At 27.6% G+C, this 22,097-nt stretch overlaps 1 protein-coding gene across 2 annotated transcripts in view; it reads left to right on the top strand.

Moving 5' to 3' along the window:
* Positions 1-22,097, top strand: part of LOC147808615 (uncharacterized) — a 44,762-nt gene that overhangs the window by 5,712 nt on the left and 16,953 nt on the right. For both annotated transcript variants that reach the window (XM_087163472.1, XM_087163471.1), the window contains exons 3-10: positions 682-750; positions 3,321-3,389; positions 4,778-4,824; positions 7,942-8,031; positions 11,355-11,511; positions 18,255-18,419; positions 20,287-20,354; positions 22,019-22,087. In XM_087163472.1, coding sequence (XP_087019598.1) covers positions 682-750; positions 3,321-3,389; positions 4,778-4,824; positions 7,942-8,031; positions 11,355-11,511; positions 18,255-18,419; positions 20,287-20,354; positions 22,019-22,087 — 734 coding nt within the window. The remainder of the gene's footprint in view (positions 1-681; positions 751-3,320; positions 3,390-4,777; positions 4,825-7,941; positions 8,032-11,354; positions 11,512-18,254; positions 18,420-20,286; positions 20,355-22,018; positions 22,088-22,097) is intronic.

Below are 22,097 nucleotides of genomic sequence, written 5' to 3'. Positions count from 1 at the left end.
TTTATCATGATCATGCAAAATCTTTTAAAATTATTTTGGCTTTTTGTTAATGTATATAGCGCTTAAAAATATTTTTTGAATGCTTGAAAAGTAAGTACTTTAAAGGTGCTTATTTTTTGTCAAAAGACTTGGCTACGCAACCTGAAATAAATACCTTTTCTGCTTGCATTGTAAAAAAAAAAATTATAAATAATGTAAAAAAACAATATGTGTTGATAAATTTGCTACAATTATGGTGATTTCAGCTCAGACTGCTGTCGCAAAAAAAAGTCTTTCAAAAAAGAATATAAATTACTGAATGTTTTTAAAAAAATAAGTACACTCTTTAGTTAAAAAAGAACTCAAAAGTTTGAATATCCTGGGTCTTTTAGACCTGCAGCTTTCAAAGTCTAGCACAATCACTGTCAGAGTAATGAATTGTTTTTAGAAAAAAAGTTTTTTCACAAAAATTTAAATTTATTTAAATTATTCACAGAAATACATAATGGAAAATTTTCAACAAAATAATTAATCAAGTTAGAAATTTCAATTTGATCATAGATTTTTAAAAGCTTAGAATGGAGAATAAATAAAAAATAGCTTCTTGGTAAAAATGGTGTTTATTGGGGAAAAATAAATCAAAATAACAAGTAGTGTTGGTAAAACTTCTAATAAAAATTTTTAATTTGTTTTTTGATACAGTGTCCATTATGTTGTGAAGAGTTGGACCCTGACGACTTGAATTTCTTGCCATGTCCTTGTGGTTATAAGGTAATACCAACGTTTATTCTCAATGCTTCTTTGTTTACTTCCTGTTCCTGTATTTTGTTTTCTTCTTGGTATTTCACATTATGTTTACTATATTTTGAAATTTTTTTTTTTTTTTTAGTTATGTTTAATACAAAGGAAAACTAGTTTAACAGATGTTTGTAATTTTAGATTGGATTAAGTTTTTTGCTAATTTGTAATGTACTTTTTTTATTTGTTGTGTCTTTACCTTTAATTTTATTTTTAGTAAGTATGGAATCAGAGTTTTGGCAAGTATTTATGGCCCAATACTGCTCTAAACTGTATAAATTACTTAACCATGCAAAACCTATTATAATTCTGAAAATAACTAAATTAATCTTGCTCCAACTTTAACCACTATTTAGGTTTTAATTAGATAAGATTTTTTTTTAAACATATACTATGTTCAAAGCAGGGTTGGCAAGGTTTAATACAGAATGGATTAATCCATGGTTTAAACCGTCCTGTCCAAAACTGCCTTAAACTGTCCAAAACCCTTTTACTCAAATTATGTCACAATTTCATCTGAACAATATTTAAAAGGTAAAATAAACATAGAACTAATAACATATTGATAATTAAATCTACTGGAGAATATTTGTTTTTAAAAGTATAATGTTTTATTAATATTGTTTCACTCTTCAATTTAAACATTAAACAAAGGAAGATTAATCAGTAATCAAGTTCAATTGGTCCTCTCATTCAATAGTACATAACTGAAGTTTGACCTTGCCATACAGGTTAAGCTATTAGGGACTAAGTGCTTGGTTAGTCATAAACAGGTTTATTTATCTATAGTACTATTCAAGAATACTTTCATGTTTGATTCTTTTAGCATAGTGGTGATATATCACCAGTGTCAGTAACTGAAACTGATGTTATGCCCTTCAAAACTGTTAATTCATTTTTCAGTCATTTTGTATTTCCAATTAACTAATCCAATAAACTAATATATTTAGATTTAAAAACATTTTTTTTTAATAGATGTCTTTTTTATCATCCTGTGATGCAGAAATTATAAAAAAATTTTAAAAAAATATTGTGAAAAATAAAAGGTTAATTTTTAAACAAATTTAGTATTTTTTTAAAAATTATTATTCAATATTACATTATTTATCCTTATGCAAAAACATTATTAGTATGAAAAACATATTTATTTAGATATTCACTTTTGTTGTTCAATGAATTGTGGAGCTTCAAAAAATATAAACCTTTTCCTATTATATTATATTATTTTCCTTTAATAAGTTAAAGTAAATTTCATAAAAAATATCAAATATTTATTGATACATGTAATTATTATGTGTACAATGGTTACACCTATAGAATTTTTACCTTTTACTAAAGTTCAAGGTTTTGGACACTTTAAGACAGTTTTATCCAGTTTAAGACAGTAAAACCCACATGTTCTGTCCAAAACCAGTTAGGACGTCCAAAACGCCAACCCTGGTTCAAAGTAACTGTATACATATTGATTTTAAGGAAATCTGAGTTTTGGACTGTAGATTTATGGTTCAAAACTGTAGATCAATTATCAAAACATCTAAAAAATTATTCTAATAGTAATTAACTTTTCTAGCTCCAAATGTAACCACTATTTGGTTATTACTTATGAAGAAAGCAATATCTATCTATGTTTTTTATCTTTATTTAGTTTTAAATATAATTTTTTGTTTTGCTTTAAACTTGAAATCCTAAAGCTGATTAAATTTTTTAGTGTTAAATATGAGTGGTTTACGTGATTAAAATTCAAAGCAAATAAAGTTAGTTGCAGGGTATCTGCGCACTTGGAAAGTCTTAAAAAATCATGGAAAGTCATGAATTTCGGTATTGAACAAAATTTGTTGTGAAATGTCATAATTTTTACTATTTTTTTAAAAAAATCATGGATTTAGGTCTCCGAAAAATCTAATTTTTAAAATGGAATCTCCCTCCCCCCCAATTTCATCCTGTTCCAAATATCTGAATTTCTAACAAAATCACCACTCAGTATATCATTTCTAGAGCGAATTATCCTTTAAACTCTCTTCTGTGATTTAAGAATTTTTATTATTTTTAATTTTTTTTAAATTTTATCAATTTAAAATTCTAGTTGAAGCAAATCAGTGATTGGCGAATATTTTTTATTTCGAAATGAACAGAAAAATCAGGAGTATTTCTTTCCTTTCTGATGAACAAGAAAAGTATCTTTAGAATATAATTCTGCATGAAAAAAAAAATTTTACTTTTGTATTTTTTTCAGCTATTTTATTGTTTCAACTCTTTCCTTACTCTGTTTTTTAAGTTTAAAATCTATAAATATGAAGATGAAGAGTATAATAGTTTTGGTTATGCATGCCTATTTTGAATAATGTTATTATAATGCTTTTTTAAATTTATTGTTGCGTTTTTGTTGGAGAAAACAGCAACTTTGTTAAGTCATGAAAAATTCTTAGAATTAGTCATGAATTTGAAAATCTAAAATGTAGCAGATACCCTGTAGTTGGTATGTCTCATGTATTCAGAAATTGTAATTTTGATGATGCAATTTTCAATATTTTTTAAAAATGTAGGTTTGTCTTTTCTGTTGGAATACTATAAGAACTAATGAAAATGATCCGAAATGTCCCCTGTGTAGAAGAGTAAGTTAACTCGTTTTTCATTATCTTTATAGTTCTCCTCTTGGTACTATATCAAATGAATCTATCTTTTCAGATATTTTTATTCAATAATATAACTATAGAAAATGCGTGCTTTGTTGACATTATTTTAATTTAATATTTAATTTTTGAGGGTTATTTGCATATTGAAATTTATCAGATGAGCAAAAAAAAGATGAAAAAATGGTTTTTGAAGCTTATTTGGAAGATAAAGTGTTAAAAATTATTATTTTTTTGAGGGAATCTGTATAAAAAATCTGTTTTTAAATATTTAATAGTATTGATTTTAAATTTAAACCAAGTCTTCTAAAATTAGTTTAGTATCAGTTTCCTATATATTATTGATAATGTTAATTTATACAGTACACTCTCGATTATCCGTGCTCATTCCGGAGTCACACAAAAAATATAAAGAGAAACATTTTCAAGATTAAAAAAAATTGATTCATGAAGTTATAACACTACCAAATTTTTGGAAGCAATATTCATTATTGGATTGCAGTATATGGAACATCAGCAGAATGGTCAAAGGTAAAATCCTCTACGTTATCACAATCTTGGAGAAAGATGATACCGCTTGATGAACAATCCTCTTCAGATGTTCAAGAGAAATATGATAACAGTATTCTCGAACAAGCAAAAGAAATCGAAGGTTTTGACATTCTTGATGAAGAAAATTTAGAAGATTGGTTTCAAAGTGATGCATGTGAGCCTGGCTTCCAGTATTTGACTGATGAAGACATCGTTATGTTGTTAAATCAAATAGTGGTGATAGTAACTGATGCAGAAGTTGTAGTAACTGAATGAAATATAATTTCTCATTCTGCTGCTCTGTTGAATCTTTATTAGATTTGATTACGGTGACATTACTGCGGTTCGTAAAATATGTGGATCGCTATATGGCGAAGATGCATTACGCATTTTTTAATAAGGAAAATTCCTAGTTTGATGTTATGCATGCAAATGTCAGTAATTTTTATATTTTTTGTACTGATATTGAATTTTTCTTTAATAAAAGGAGTTTTCGGATTATCCGTGTTTTTCGATTGTCCGTGCGACCTGTCCCGGTGATTAACCCCGATAATCAGGAGTGCACTGTATTTACATTAAGGGGAAAATTATATCTAAAATTAATTTTGGGCAGATATTTTAATAAAAGCAAGTCAGGTTTATTATAAACACTATGTCATTCATGTTGATGGGAAAACTTTGCTTAATGAGTTTTTTTTTTAATTGGAGTAATTTTATGCAGATTTAAAAAAATTTTGTTATCAGTTCCACTAAATGAAATATTTGTGTTTCCCCATATTTAATTTTCACCTTATTGCAGGAAACTGAATGTAAGAAATAATATTTTTATTTTCTTACAGACCTATTCAGAAAATCCTGCAAAATTTGAGCCACTTTCTGCTGAACAGTATGTATTTCATTAGTTTTAATTGCAGTTTATTTTATTGCTTACTGAGTTCCCAATAGTAAATTTATTATGTATAAGGAAATGTGCGTCTTTCAGGCCTACTAAACTAAATAGTGAAATTTCTCTGATTTTGACGTATGAGAATATCTTCCTATCACAGAATAACAGGTATTTAAGAATCTTCATAAGCAAAATATCTAGGTTTCATACATGTGCAAGGATCTGTTCAGGGAAAATTTACTACCGTTTAGCGTAACCTTCACAAATTCCACTTAGGAAAACACAAGATACTTTTAAAAAAAAAGCATGTTTTAAGATTCTCCGCCTCTTAAATTTTTTTTTGTATCCCTATAAAAATATATATATATAAATACCAATGTTTTTTTTAAATGAAACAATGAGGTTCTCTCTCTATAAACTATACAGGAAATCAAAATTTGAACATGATTCTAAACATTCAAACATTATCTTTAGCATTATTGTAAATTTTAACAGACCTTTATTTTTTTATGAAAAATTTTTTCCCCTATGAAACTTTTTTCTCTGTGACCTTATCGAAAATGTTCAAATAATGAAAATAACTTTGATATCTAGTACTGTTAATAGCAAGTTGAAATTTAACTATGGACAATAGATTTTTAAATTTGGATACAATTTTAAGCTCGAAATTTTACAATAGCAAAATTATTTTTCAATATATGGGGAAAAATATATAGAAATTTACCAGTCATAAATGATTTTTATTTGTAGGGGCAATTTTTGAAAATTTCTTATTTTACCATATTTTGGATTTCATTTTTTAATGTTACTTTTAATTTTCACAAATTATGTCTAAATTGTCACAAAGGTACCTCTAAAAAAAAAAACCTGGACAGACCTTAATGTGACCTAGATGTGATTCTTCTGCCAATTTACATAATTTTCCTATTTGTTTTTTAAAAAAAATTCTGCCATCCACTTTTCATCTAGGTTTTGTCAAAGTTCATTGCTGACATGGCAATATTTTCTTTAATTGTTCCTACACTTTCGTAGCACTTATATATTGATAGCATATCTATAGCTGCAAACTCTTCGTCATTTTCAGAAACTTTTTGCATTTGCACCCCATTTTCTGCCTTTCTGCAGTGAACCTCAAACCTGTACTGAAAATACTTTCAAATTTTGTAATTACTTAGATCTACTACTGTATACATGTGTGAAGATGGGTTCTAATTGTCTTGCTCAGACAATAACATCTTGAATTTTCACTCTTCTTCAGCCTGATCGATGTTATATATCATTATTAAATGATTAGATGCTATGCATGTGATTGTACAAATAAAAAGGATCATATTTTAACTCTATTTTAGACCAATTTGTGATGAAACACTATATTACACTTAAGGATCCATTATATTCTAATGATTATACTGTTGATTTTTTTAATGAGTTATAAAAATTGAAAAAAGGGTAAAATCTTGTGCATTTTAAGTAATATCTTCGCCATTTTTATAGTGAATATTTCACATCTGAAAAAAATGTCAGTTGCATGTATGTTATGCTCTTTAGGCAGTGTGAACACTTAGATTTTCTTGTTTGGATTCTTTTCTGTGATAAACTGCGTTCATTGTACACACTTTGCTTCAATCTTAGTGTCAGGCATCAGCCAATTCTATTCAGTATTACCTTGTCGTCACCCAATAAGAGACGCCATGCGTTTTATAACCACTGGTTACTTTCACATTTGATGCATGTGCTAGATCTGTTTTGATTTCATCAAAGAAAGGATGTTCTGAGGAAAAGATAATGCGTTTGTTACTTATTTAGAGTTGATTCTAGCATAACTTTACATTTAACAAATTAGCAACATAAAGAATACATATAAGTATTTCTGTATGAAAATTTTGTACAGTATTTAAATATTTTGTAAATACTAAAAGCATTTCAAACAGTGCATAATACAAATGATCTTATAAAGCAATAAAAACTAATATATCAAAATTATGTTGATATTGAAATATTTAAAAAAAATAACCATTAAAATTTTTCTGATTGTTTTAAAAAAAGATAAAATTCGAAATTTATATTCAAAATACTAGTTAATGTGTTAATTAATAAATGTTTTAAAATCTGCTCTGTCTTACGTCTTTTATTTTTAAGTCAACTTACTCTTTCAAAGTATTTGAGGAACTTTATTTCTTCAAATTATAAGTTTTCAGTCAATTTATTGTTAGAGTAATCACATATTTTAACAATGTGGTGCTTGTTTAATTTGCTTCGTAATTAACATACTTGAAAAATATTTATAAAAAAATTTCAATGTATAGATATGTTTTTATTTATTGTATTTCATTTATGCAGGATCATTAAGGTAAAGAATTATTTTTCAATTCATTATTATAGAAATATATGCATTCATATTACTCCTTTATCCTGCTCTACAGCAATAAAAGTACAATGCTGTGCAGCAGCAGCTGTACTGAGTACTTTTGATGCAAATTCATGACTGCCAACTCTACTGATTTATATAAAATTCTCCTGGTTTTTGTACAATTTTAAAAAATTCCTTAAAATTGAATAAGTTTCCTTAAAAAATTTCTATTGAAATAGCATTTTTGCACTGATTATTGCTTGCTTGGATATTTATATATGTATTACAACTGCATAATGAAGCTAGTCTCACTTATAGAAATCAGCTTAAATCATTTTTTGTTCTAAAATGTTCATTTTTTTTTTCATTCAGAGCTCCCTTTATAAATTAATTAATCTCTGATGAATTAAATGTTTGTTAACTATTCAGTATTATGAGTAAACAATACATATTATTTCAAGTTCATTTATCATCAATCATTACTGTAAAATATTGCAGTTTTTTTATTTTGATGACCTTAAAAACCACTAAAATTTCCTCTGTGTAAAATATATAGTACATTATGCAGCAATTATCATGAAATTTATATTTCGCAAAATCTACTGGATTTTTTCCTACCCATGTTGGCAGCTATGCAATTTGTTTTGCAATAATAACTTAATTTATTATTCCTTTTAATCTCAGTTCTTTAAAGTTTTATGAAGTAGAAGTATTTTACCAGTACTTTACAATTGTCAAATTGTTAATTATTTTTTTTTCATTTGTAGATTACAAAAATTAAAAAATAAAAAAAAGCTAGAAGATGTAAAAAAGAAACAAAAATTAGCTGAAGACAGAAAGCTGCTTGCTGATGTCAGGTAAGTTCTTTAACAAATAATTTATGTGCTTATCTTATTCTAAAAGGATACTATTTTTTCTCCTGGGAATGTATTTTATTTGAGATTTTCCTTTCAATTTGTTTTATCCATGGGAACAGCTAGAATAAAATAATTTGTTTATTCTTCATAATATCATCAATAAATGCACAGATTAAGCATATTCTTAATACAAAAAAAAAAAATATGTCTTCTGTCTGTCGTGTTTCTGCATGTATTATAACATTTCTATTAATTAAGGAACATATTCACAAACAGTTCTTAAGTTTAAGCTCTTGCATATATTTAGATTAGTATGAATGCTTGCTAAATTATTGCCATACATATTCAGGTGTAATACTTTGCTAATTCAAGTAAAAGGTGTTTGGATGAATATCGTCTGCATTCATATATTAAATACAATCATTCTAAAAACTGTATGAAATTATTACTTATTTTTATGCAAAGGATAAATGAAGCAATAAAATTATCGTTTTTGCAGTATCATAAGATAGTTTTTTTTTTAGTCAAAAATCATTACAGACAGAAAAAAGTGTATTATAATTAATAGTAATTTTTTTTAGCTATTTTCTAAAAAAAAAAAGATAAAATAAACATACAGCCAAAAACAATTTGAAAGGAACATTTAAAGTATAAGTCCATAATATTACAACAAATTTATATTGACTAATACAAGCCATTTTTTTGAAATTTAAAAAATAGGTTCGAAAGTTTATATTAATAAATAGATTTTTTGTAAGGTTACAAAATATAAATTAATTTAAAATTTCCTTAACCAACAGAAACATTGGATTCATTCAAATATAAAATAAGTTTTTATGCAGGAAAGGGGTTTGTTAAATGCTTATATTTCAGAAAAGAGAGAGGATTATGAGCTATGTTTGCATGAGAGGCATAAAAATACCCTTATTTTCGGAATATTTTTAAAATTTACTTTAAAAAATTGGAATGAAATTACGCTAGGAAAATTTAAAATAAAATTATTGCAAAGTTGGGGCAAGAAAAGTAGAGAAAAATTTTTTTTAAAGAATTCCGGAAATCCAGTAAAACATGCTTACGAAATATTTGAATGACCCTTTTATAGAATACAAATTTTTTTAATGAAGCACATTCAAAATGTTGCAGGTAAAGCAGGCATTTTCATTTAACTCAAATGATACAAAGGCAGTGGTCAGGGTGTAGGTAGGTTAAAGCTTATGATTAGTATCATACAAAATTTGCCCTATATTTTTTTGTATTTAAATAAAATACCACAGTTCAATGCACATAGTTAAATTTTTAAAAGACAATAGCTAATTCTATTTCCTTACTATAAACAAGAGCTGTTTGCTTCAGCTTTTATTCAGGATGAATTATCTAAATTTCATAGCTTGATTCTAAAGCATTAAATGCATTTTAAACACCATATGCTTAGTAACAAAATAAGTAATAAAATAGGCTGTTTTTATTTATTTATTTATATTGTGATTTATATTATAGACATAATAAACAAAATGTTCCAAATTTATGCCATTTTAGAAATACTTTTGTTTGTTTTAATTTATTAACGCAGCCTCTTGCAAACATTTCTTATAAGTTGATTAAGAAGTAAAACACTTATTGTTAGTTAATAGTGTGTAAAAAATTAATTCTTCAAAAAAATATTCTTTGAAATATAAATGTTCAAAATTTTAAAATAAAATATTAAAAATAAATTCTAAATAAAATATTTTCTAAGAATACAAAATATAGATTTTTTGAAAAATAGCTTTGGATAATCACAGAGTATGGATCTAATATCTTTACGCTTATTTTTTTATATTAAACAAAGTCAGCAACAAATTATGTAGGATGGACTTAAGGTTGTGTTCAGGTTTACTTTTGGAGGTCCAACCTCCCTCGAGATCAAAGAATTTTAATTCTTCATTCTAATTTATATAATTTCTGTTAAAATGAATTTTTACTGACAAAAAGTAGGATATACTAGAGGGCTCAACCCCCTGCTTGCTATCACTAGCCAACCCCAACTCCTAAGCAGTGCTCATTTTACTGACATTTATGATGCAATAAATATTACTTTTTTACTACCTGACTTCACCCTCCGCGTACGGCTCCCACGATTTGAACGGGGTATCTGCTTCGTTCCCCACTGCAGGTCACATGAAAACTGCGGTCGAAGAAATTTTTTCCCCGATTTCAATACGGATCCCGCCATTTCCCCGTCTACAACCATCATCTGATGCTTATTTTCGCTACTAGGTGGCACTAGAGGGTTCGGGAATTTCGTAAATTATATAGGAAAATTCATTGAAGGAAGATAGTAACACCTACATTTTAATATAGTAACCAGTAGATTGATGCTTTAACGTTGCATTTCATGTCATACTTATAATTTTTGATATTTAGTGGTGAAAAAATTACTTAAAATGAAAAATACTAAACTAAAAGTAACTTAAAAATCGCCCCGTATTTCAGGACCAGAAAGTATAAAAACTGAACCAAACGGAGAGTTAATAGAATTTCTCACTGACTTTTGAACGTGATAAATCTGCCACACTAACTCTATTTGCATTTCCCTCACATTGACCCATCAGGGAGTGCAATCAAATGCCTGGTATAGTATTGGCCGTCACTTCAAGATGATTAAAACAAAAATCAATATCTTAAGCTAAATAAAATTCTTTTGACAATTAGTGTTAGCCTCACAAAGCAAAAGCACTGGACAGAAGAAGCAGAGTAGCAGATCTCTGTAATTGTTTATGCTTCATAAATTAATCATTTTTCCCCCTAATAACTGAACCCCCCCCCCCCCCGAATTTGAGTGAGAACCTTGTTTAAATGCATTAAACTCATTGATGGTTCTGCTGGTAAAAAGTTTTATTTTAAACTGCAGTGTTCTCCGCTTAGCAAAACCGGTTTTGGGAAATAAAAAGTCAAGGATAAACATTCTCCTAATTTCGCCCGTTTGTTAAACCGCTAGTAGGTTAAATAGAGCAAATTATTAAATACTTCTTTCTAGTTTGCCTTTTTTAAAAGTTGTCTAATCTATGCAGACTGTTTCAAAAATGCCCTGATAATTTTGAAAAATGTTTTGATTTTTCTTTGACATAGTCTGAAGCCAGAATTGAAGTCAAATCTTAATATTTTATTTATACTTTACTGCACGTTGCAATTTTACGAATTTTTAACATATACTCACTTATGATTTCGATGATAAACAAGAATTATTTTTTTCTCTTCTTACAATTTATGTCTAATTTTAGTCTTTTATTGCTCTCCTCCAATTGAACAGTTTTTCAAGCTTATACTTTTCTCTTTCATTTTAGAGTTGTAAGAAAGAACCTTATATTTGTAAATGAATTACCTCTGAATTTTAGTAAAGATCCCAAATCATACCAAAGGTTTTTAAGTATATTCAAGCAAGCTGGTCATGTAAAGAAAGTATCTGTATTAAACTCATCAAAAAACTATGCAGGTCAAAAAGTAAGTGATCTTTCTTCTGTTGTTTAATGTGTACTATTAAGAGTATTTAAAATTATTCTGTATTGATAAAGTTTGGAAAATAAAAAAGTCCAGATTCTTTTAAGTTTTTTTCCCTACTTCTAAGGATGAGAAAATTGTTCTGCAACTGTTTTTCAATTATACTTATTAGCCAGATTTATAATTGTTTAAGTCCCGCAGTGGACTGATCGCTAAGACACGGTTCCCAGCAGATCACCGAAGTCAAGCATCACTGGCTGCGGTCAGTGTGCAGGTGGGTGACCACTTGGATCAGTCTGCGTAGGGACCGAGGGTGTGCGGTATTGGTCCTCGTTAAACTGTGCTACCGTAAAGTGCTCGGCTTCGCGCGCAGGTTGTCGGGCTACCGAAGCGGGGGTGCCATCCACTCTGCAGAGGATCAAAATTGTGATGGCATGTCTTCGGATCATCCTCAGGGATGTTTCCCAGACCGTCACCAATAGCCCATTGTGCAGCTCTAGTGCGACGTAAATTAACAACAACAACATTATAATTGTTTAAATATGAATTTTTATTGCTGAAGATATCTAAGTTTCAGATTTTTATGATTTTTCCCCACTTATCGTCTTATGAATTAAAACTGTAACATAATAGCTTTTAAGAAGTGTAATAAGTTTTACATTTTTATTATAATTCCATTTGTCTCATTTTTAAGTAAAATGTATCACTTATAAAATAGTAAATGGAAGGAATCTTATAAGAACCTTAATAAATTTGTTTTCACTGGTAACTTTTAAAATGCTCTACTTTCTCTTTACTACTTAATTGTTAGTGTCTTTGTTATTTGATAATGAAACATGTTTTATGATATTGTTACAAGAGAGTTGAATTCTAATTCTTTTCAGCAGAAATAAATTATTTTGAGTTGTTCCAAAAATTTTATATATATATTATGTAAAGCTATATGTATTAGTTAACTTTCATGTTTTTTAAAGTGTACAGATGCAGGATCATTAATGAGCTGTATATTTGTTAATGATACTGTAATGTTTATTTTTAAGCATCATTATGCAATATTGTCTTGTGCCACAATGCATGTTAAAGAACAAACTCTATGTGCAGTGCATCCATATTCTCTGGAAAGAAGAAAACCATGCAATTCTCTAGGAATTTGAAAATACCACTGGGAGACCTAGAATTTTATATTCTATAGTTTGTCTAAAGTAGGAACTCCCCGTGCCATTCGTCCGGACTCATGGTGGTGACAATGGTAATGAGGTATAACTATTCTAAGTAGGGGCATGGGGTCACAGGCTCGGATAGGCGAGAGAAAGGGAATCTTTTTCTTTTGTCTATTGTGTTAGCCCTGAGTGAAGAGAAACTACTCTCCCTGAAATCTGCTATTCTTGTTTCCATAGTACCAGGCGGCCTCAGAATTTGTGGCGGGGGAGTTCTTGCAGTAGACAAACTATAGAAATTCTTGGAGTGAAAAAAAAATTATTTTAATTTTTTTTAAATGCATTGAATTTTTGAGAAAAATAAGATTTTTATTTTAAAAGCTATTAATAGTTATACTTAATTACAGTCATTAGTTGACTGTTGTCATGATTTTAATATATTTTTGTAGATTAATTCCTTTAAGATATTTCGGTCTATTGTATTGCTATTATGAAGTTAAAATTCATTTGTTGTTATGAATAAATAGTTTTACTCCATTCTCTGATTTTAGTTTATCAATTTATTGTAATTTAGCTTTATTTCAGCTTTTAACCTTTTCACTACTGGCATTTCAGGAGTACTGACCCAAAAGAGTGACCCTATTCAATTTGTAAAATGAAGTGAGAATTAATTTGGCTTCTCAACTCAGGAGTAATGTGACCCACCTTGACCTTATGAGAATTATTTTTAATTCGCAACTCAGAAGTTATGTGACGAACCTCGTACTAAATGAGAATTATTTTTGGTTCCCAATGTAGAAGCCAAAAGATCCACCTCATTCCACCCACTTGGTAATATTCTGAAAGGAACCTGACCATAACAAGCTAAAGGAAGAATTTTGATAATATGCAAAATAAAAATCCTATGATATACTATTTTGTAGTTATTAGAATTAAAGAATATTTTTAGAGACATGGATTTTGCCAAGGTGTCAGGGAGCATTATTTTTCCACTCTGAAAATTTTTGTTAGGACCATATTGTAAAACTTTTACAATATGTTGGGGGGGGGGAATGTTTCTTTCTTCTTTAGTGTGTTTATGGTTGTGGTTTCCTTCCAGTGATAATTCAAAATTGGTTTGATTTCTTTTATTTTATTTTTTAAAATTGTTCATTTTTCAAAAATGTATACCAGCATCTGGGAATTGTAAATGTCAAAGTGTTATATTGTAAATAAAATTTGCAAATGTATAATCAAGAGTTTTTATTGTTGCAGTTAATTATTGATTTGTAGACTTGAAAAGACTAAATAGTTAAAGTATCCTTATTCCCCCCCCTAAAAATTTGTTTCTTTAAGTGAATGATCAAAAGTTTTTAACAGTATATAACCTCATTAAGTTTTTTTTATTTGAAAATTATTAATTAATGTTATTCATATAATTTTGTTTCTTCTTAGTTAAGTTTTTAGCAAACTAATTCTAAGTTTTTAAGGAAATAGAAAACAGCATACTGTTTTAAATTGTTTCTGCTATCTTAATTAATACTTAATTATAGGGATGGTAGTCGTCCTCATATTCCTGATCCTATATTTTTCTTTCTTTCGATACTTGATAAAAGGTTTTGCACTGCATAAAAATTGGCACATTTTCATCATTCTACAAGTTGAATATTTAGTTACTAAGTAGGATTGATTTATTTCAGTTATTTAGTATTATGGAAAATTAGTTTATTATTAAAATTAATAGCAATATTATTGAAGTAATTTGTTTCGGAATTAATCTTTATAATTAAGTTTCATTTGAGCTGAAACATGTCTGTTTCATTAAAAAAAAATGACCTCTTTAATTTGAGTTATCAAGTACCACATTCAATTTAGATCCAGGAAATATTCCCATGTTGCAACACTGCTCCAAGTAATTAGTATTAAATAGTTTTTATTTATTTATTTGGAAAAAAATCTGGATTTTAATTTTATTTTGCTTTCTTACTAATTGGCTTGTCACAAAATTACTGAACTTTTTTATATTTAATTAAAAAGAAATAAAATCTGAATTAATTTAACGTTATAAAATGTTTATAATATTTTTTTTAAGAGAAAATCATTCTTAGAACTAAAAATAAAAAAGAAATCAAGGAATGTAAAATTTAATTTTCATTAATCACTTTTAGCAACCTTTTATTTATTCTCATCATTTTTTTATTTTATTTTTGATTGTGTTCTGGGGTCTGTCTAGGTTTTTCTGAAAGGTACCTATATTGTGAAAATTTAGGCATAATTTGTGAAAAATTAAAAATTATATTAAAAAATCACCACAAAAACATGGTAAAAATATAGACTTATCATTTCTTAAGGGATACAAAAATAAAATTTTAAGCAAAAGTATTTTGTGAAACTACCGTTTTTGCTAAAGTTGAATTTGTGAAATTACCGTTTACGCTAAAGTTGAATTTGTGAAAATACCATTTTACCTAAAATTGAATTTGTGAAGGTACCGCTAAACGGTAGTAAATTCGGCCTGGACAGATCCCTGGTGTTTATTTTGTGTGTACTTCAAGGGGAAAGTTGTTCCTAATAAGTAAAAAAAGGTCTTTGTATAATGTTTACCGAATCCTCGTACGTATGAACTTTAATGAAGAGTTTTAGGACATATGTTTATTTACGTTCAACGTTAAGTGAACATCATTGTAAAATAATTTTGTTCCAGAAGTTGTCTTCATTGTTTCAACAGTTATTCCTCTCAATTGCACAAGGAAGACCAAGAAGTTCTTCCTTTTGATGATGGATAATGTTTAATTATAAAAGAGAATAGATCTTGGTAAGTAGGTCAATATCTAAACAACTTCAGAATTTGAATCAGAAACCAAAATAAATTTATTTATGGTGGATTGCTGGTCACAAAAAAAGCTGCCGTAAATAATTTTTTCAAAAAATTATGAATGTGTTTCTGAACAATTATTTCAAAAGAACAAAAAAGAATTCATGAAGACGAAAAATTTGAATAATTCAGTTGTTGAATTTTTCTTAGATTTGCATTATATTTCATTTCAATTTCATAAGTTTAATAAGTACATACAACAATAATTATTTGTTAAATACATTTCAAGATACTGGAGATCAATTTTTTGTTGAAATTTGCCAAAAGAAAAGACAATGCTGCTGGATTATCATGATGCATTTTATGTGTGAATAGCAACAATGAAATAAAACTGTAATGTATATACAAGTTGTTTGAAGCATTAGAACCTATAAAATGGTATTGATTATTCATTTATGAAAAAAAATAGCATTTAAGTTGAAGATGTTGCAGGAAGAATTATGAAATCAAAATAAACTTTGAAATATATCATGCCATTTTGAATTTTCTATTCATATGAAGTAGAAGAGTGGTGCTTAGAAAATCCTGAACCATAGTTTTCTACTGTTATGGGAAAAAAAGAAATTTTAGTGTAAATGACTGTGTTTGCCACAATTGTTTTTAACCCTAGATAGCTAAACATTTATCAAATAAATGCATACTTTTTGATAATTTTGTTGGAATGTTACTATTGCACTAGAACATCTTAGAAGTTTACAAAAATTAAATTTAAAATGTTTTTGAGTCTTTCAAGCTTGGCTAACATTCTTAAATTTTTAAATTATAAAACTTCTTTCATTTGTATTTATAGTCATTTATGCAAATTGTTTATTCATAATCTTCCAGTCAAATAATTTAATTACAGAGTAACACTGATTTGGCTTTAGTTATCTAGGGTTAATTATATGAAGGACAATGTAACTTGTACTCTTAATTTTGTTAAAGTTTTGGTAAGTCATGAATTAGTCAGTGATACTAATTTTTAGTATAAGTAATTAGATTTTCTCATGGTTGATTAATTGAAATTGTTGTAATTGTCATAAGTAGAGACTTAAAGATTGAGAGTGTTAATAGTTATAATTTTTGTCATAGCTTTTCTGTTTATAAATTACCAGTTGTGAGCAAGTTAACGAGTGAATACTATAACTCATAATTTTAAAATGTGGGGTGGGGATTTACTGGTATTAGGTCTAGGTAATGCATTGGAAAATATCGTTTTGCAATCATCCCCAATCCGATGTTTGAAATGACATATTTTTCGAAGCATCATAAATTATGATGTACCTGTTATGTGTAGTGTGTTTCCTGATGCATTGTAGGCATCGATGTCTGCATGTATGATGAAGAGTATTGTTCCACTGGTTTTAGACACATGTGAAAAGCGAGTCTTTCTTTTTATAGATGTTGTCTCAATGTGCATTTTAATTTTGATATAATTACTTAATTAGAGACATAGTCTGTGGAAGGCTAATTTCTGCCGCATGTCATTTACCTGCTCTAGTTGTTCTGCCTTATTTTATTTTTAAAATGTTATGTCACTGATGTGATTTATTAATTTTTTTAAGGAATGAAAACAAATTGTTGATAACTAGACAAATTTATAGCATTTTGTTAGGTAATTGAAAATTAAGTTTATTACAAAAATCAGACAAAAAGTGCATTAATTTTAAATTTATTCAATTCCCAAATTTATATCATTGATATAACAAAATATCACAATGCCAAATTAATTAAAAAAGCCTATTTTTAACATCTCCCAGTTCTAGTGGGCTACTAGGTATATTTTCAAAATTCTATCTTGTAAACCAAAATATTTCTTGATCAACTAATAAATAACAATTTAAGTTGTTATTAAAGTTTATTCTGTTTTTGACAGTTTAAATTATTATTATGTGAGAAAAATATCTTGCAAAATTGCAATGTTCTGAAATTAATTATTTTGCTTTCCCTTTTTATTGCTCTGTTAGAAAGTTGTATAAATAACCTTCTAGATCATCATACAGTATACTATTTATGATTAATTCAATATTTCCTTTTAATAACTTTGTAAAAATTTTAAGTAAATACTAAGTTTTATTAATTATATTTCATTGGATTTTTATATTGAAGGATTTATATGTGTTTCATTATTTAAAGTACATTTGCAAGGTCATTTGTTGTTTTTTAAAATAATTTTTTTTTTGAAAGTTTATTTCATTTGTAAGTAGTAAGATGATGAAAAATTATCCTTTGATTAGTGTTGAGAATTTATTATCATTTAAATTAAAACTCAGCAAATTTTTGGTTGAAAACTCTTCATGACGTTTGGTACCATTTGAATAAGTTGATTTATATTGAAATAAAAGTTGCAATTCGTTGATATTGACTTCATTTAATTATTGTTTTAAAGGAAATCCTGTCATCAAAAATATTATTGTCCCATACAATGATAACAAGATTAATCCATTTTATGGAGGATATTATAAAAAGCATAAACTCCCTTTTGGTATGAACAGATGAGATAAAACGAACAGTAATTTTACAGTATATTTTTACAGTAATTTTTTTTTTTTTGCCTGTTTGTTCATTTTCTATTTTTTACTTTCTATTCTTGCTAAGTGAGAAAACTTGTTTTCCATTGCATCTATCATGAAAAGGAATAACCTGTTTCCATAGCAATCAATATTAACTTGTATGGTGGCAGGATTTTTCTTCTTGATACAAAATGTTAACAGATTTTTTCCCCTTTTAAATATATATGTTTTTCTATTTTTTAGGCACCCTTTGCAAGGGCATATATTACTTATCAAAAAAATGAAGAAGCTCTGAGAGCTTTAAAATTATTTGAAGGTGTAGAATTTGAAGGGAGAGAGCTCAAATTATCCCTTGGTACTACTAAATATTGTAGCAGTTATATCAAAAATGTAACCTGTGTAATGAAAGTAAGTGTTCCTTTCTATCTATCTATATTATTTCTCTCTCTTTATATATATATATATATATATATATATATATATATATATATATATATATATATATATATATATATATATATATATATATATATATATATATATATATATATATATATATATATATATATATATCTCTACACACACATTGAAGAAAACAAATCCAACACCTAGGAAAAATTATTGTAAAATAATGAAATTTCGGCAATGGGTTTGTCTAAATAACATATTTATTTGATTAAATTTACACAAGTTAATGTAATTAAGAGAAAAACCATTTCACATGTGAAATAACATTAATAACCGGCGTAAGCACCAGAATTTTGGTTGCAAGTATGTAAACGGGCATGCAATGTGTCATTTTGTGGGATGAAGTTCCTTGCCTATTACACTTGGTGAATCAATATGTGGATAGTTAAGTCCTGTATGTCTAGGCCGGAGATGGTCGATAGCAGGCACTCACCTGGCCTCCTGACCAATATATGGCTGCAGCTGGCATTAAGACAAAACCGACTTTCATCCGAAAGTACAATGGATTTCCACTCTGTCAGCCAGTGAGCTCTAACTAGACACCACTCATGTCGTAAACGGCAACTGTCTGGAATGAGTGGAATGCAAGGTACTGGGCGTCTAACTCGCAGCTGTACTTAGCCGATTTGTAACAGTTCATTTTGTCACTGTAGTGCCAACTACAACTTGAATTTCTGATGCAGGCCTGGTATAGTGCACCACTGCCATATGTCTTAGGTGGCAGTCTTCCCTCTGAGTAGTGCCGCAGGACTGCCCAGTACCTGGTTTTCTTGAAGCAATACCTTCCCTTGCTGTCAACAATCATGTGGACACATTTCTCCCCAGTCTTTCTGAAATATCGAGGAAAGAAAATCCACCTTATAAATCCCCATCCTAGCTTCTTTTTTTTTTGCTACAAAATATTTTTTTAATCAAATAAGTATCAAAAATGTGGGTGGTAACACCAGATTATGTTAAACATTATCACACCACTACCATGTTAGATTTGTGATGCATTAGGTAGATTTCAGTTGGATTAAACAGTTTCTATAAGCATCTGTAATTCTCTTGAATCTAATTCAAGTTTTAACTTAATAACAAAGCTTTAACTTTCTTCTGTAGTTTGATTCGGCACTTAATAAGTGTTGTAGATGTAAATTTAATTAATTTTCCTTCGAGTTAAATTTTCAGCAAACTAATTCTAGGTTTTTAAGGAATCTGAAAACTGCGTACTGCTTTAAATTGAAGCTAAAAAGGGGTATGTAACACTTTTACTAAAATAAGTTTTTTAAATAAGTTTTACTAAAATAAGTTACATTGACCTCTTCAATTGTTTTTTTTTTTTTTTTTTTTCAATTGATGCTCAATTGCAGGGATAATACTTATCCTCATATTCCTGATTTTTCTGATAATTTTTTTTTTAAAATCCTGATAAGAGAAGCATCTATTTTTGATGCAGCATCATATAGTATTTTATGTATGTATACACACACTCATAATTGTGAGAATTGCAACACCATGAAGGAATTGTGTAAAGTGAAATAAGACCTGCGAATGACGAGAATTACAAAGCAATTGCACATGGGTGGAATGAGAACAGTCTCTTTATCATCCGCTTGTTCTATGTATATGAACTGTAAGGATTAGTTGAAATCAGTTTATCATCTTCTATCTGCGGTAAACATGTAATTAGTGGTTGATATGCCTCATCAAAAGCGTAGCTTATTTTTATTTATTTTTGGCAAAATAGGAACTGCAGTTTCTTTTTACAGCTCTGTTACTTATTTTTTGTAATATTCTTTTACATATATTTTAAAAATTATTTTAGGAATGTGTATATCTACATGAACAAGCTGATGCCGAGGCATCATTTACCAAAGAACAAATACAAGCAGGGTAAGTTTTTCATTTTGATTATGCGAATTAAAAATTATTTGGTCAAAAAAAATTTTTTTTTCTTCATCTGATTTTATTATATAATGAAGAATGCCATTTGAAATGCATCTAGTTAACCATTTCTGGCTGTTAACTGATCATTTGTTGATTCATTTCCTTCATTATAATAATAATTTATTGTTATATAATTAAATTACTCTTTAGTTTTTTTAAATTTAATCTTTGAGCTTTTTTTCCAAAAAAAAGCTGTTAAATGTTTGAAAAGATACTTTAAAATACTGAACAATTGTCAATAAACGCTTAGTTGTCGATGTTAATAATCGCCTCCTTTAATTTCACTAAAAAATAAACGTTTAAATACAAAAGAACCCTGCCAGCTTCCGCTTATCGCTGAAGCAAAACTGCTTGAGTTGAAATACATAGTTGAGTCTATAAAGGTTTGTAAAGATCGTGAAATTTTCTTCTCAAGTAAGATTAGGGTAGCATGGTTGAAAATAAGATTTAAAAAAATGAAAAAGGAAGAAATTTTATTATTTTTTACGAATAACGTTTCTGTGAATTAAATACCATTGATATGTTATAGAAAAATAAAATAGGAACAATAAACATTAAATTGATTTGGATTAAATGCAGATAATTTTTCTGTTTCTTGCTATTTCTTCCAAGGTGCAATATAATTTTTATAGGCTTTTGTTTATATAATGGTGTGGTGTATTTTAAGAGCATTTGTATTAGAATTTTTTTTTTTTTTTAAATCATTGCCACTACTTTTGAAAATGCAGCAATTTAAAAAAAACTAATTTTCGATGTTAACAGACTTTTTTTATAAATTATTTTATTATCACGTTTACTATTATGTGATATTTTTTCAAAATGTTTCTGCTGGGCTTATTTTCTTTTTATTTCTCTTATCATCACATAAAAATAGGGTCATATAATTTCAACATCTTAAATGCAAACCTGACTACTGAATTTGTCTGTACTGTTCTGTTTAAGAAAAAAAACAATTTTTTTAAAAAAATAAATCTAAAAGCAGTTTCTTTTTTCCTTTTTTTTCTTACCTATTTTGGTTTTTATTAAAAGTGTTTGTTTTTATCAATAATTTTATTATGATGCTGCATTTTTTAAGAGCATTTCTGATATTTATTTTTATTTTAGCTTCACTTTTTATTTTTTAAATTAGTGTTTATATTCTATTTTTTAAGAATATTTGATATATGTTTCTTTTTTTGCCGTTATTAGAAATATTCTTCCTGCATATCTTTAAAAAAAAAAAAAATGAGGGTTTATTATGTTTAGCCGCATGTTTTAAATGTGTTTTTTTAAAATTTTTTTTCATCACTTTGTCCTTAACATATGATAATATGGTGATATTAATGATCTATTTTTTTTCCCATTTCTCTTTTTTTTTATGTTCCTCCCTCATATTTTTTTCCAAATATTAATTTTTATGAACTATTATAGTTTTTTTTTCTCTTTTATTGCTGTTAATTTTTTTATTAAGGCATAGCATTTTGCCTATTCCCATGCGCACGTTCCAAATACTCAAGATTTCACTTTATTTTATTTATTAAAGTTACTTCCTATTTATATATTTGATATATACACAAATTTTAGTTTTATTTATTTTTTATTTACATTATGTATTTTTATCTTTTTTTTAGGAAGCACATAGAATATGGACAAAGGTTATATGAACAATATGTTCAATATGTAAATAATATGCACTCAAAGTAAGTTGCA

The sequence above is a fragment of the Parasteatoda tepidariorum genome, chromosome 5, assembly GCF_982258835.1.
Source record: "Parasteatoda tepidariorum strain Cologne lab strain chromosome 5, Ptep-v5.0, whole genome shotgun sequence".
NCBI lineage: Eukaryota > Metazoa > Arthropoda > Arachnida > Araneae > Theridiidae > Parasteatoda > Parasteatoda tepidariorum.
The sequence above is the reverse complement of the archived record's forward strand: the minus strand, read 5'-3'. Positions and strand labels throughout refer to the sequence as shown.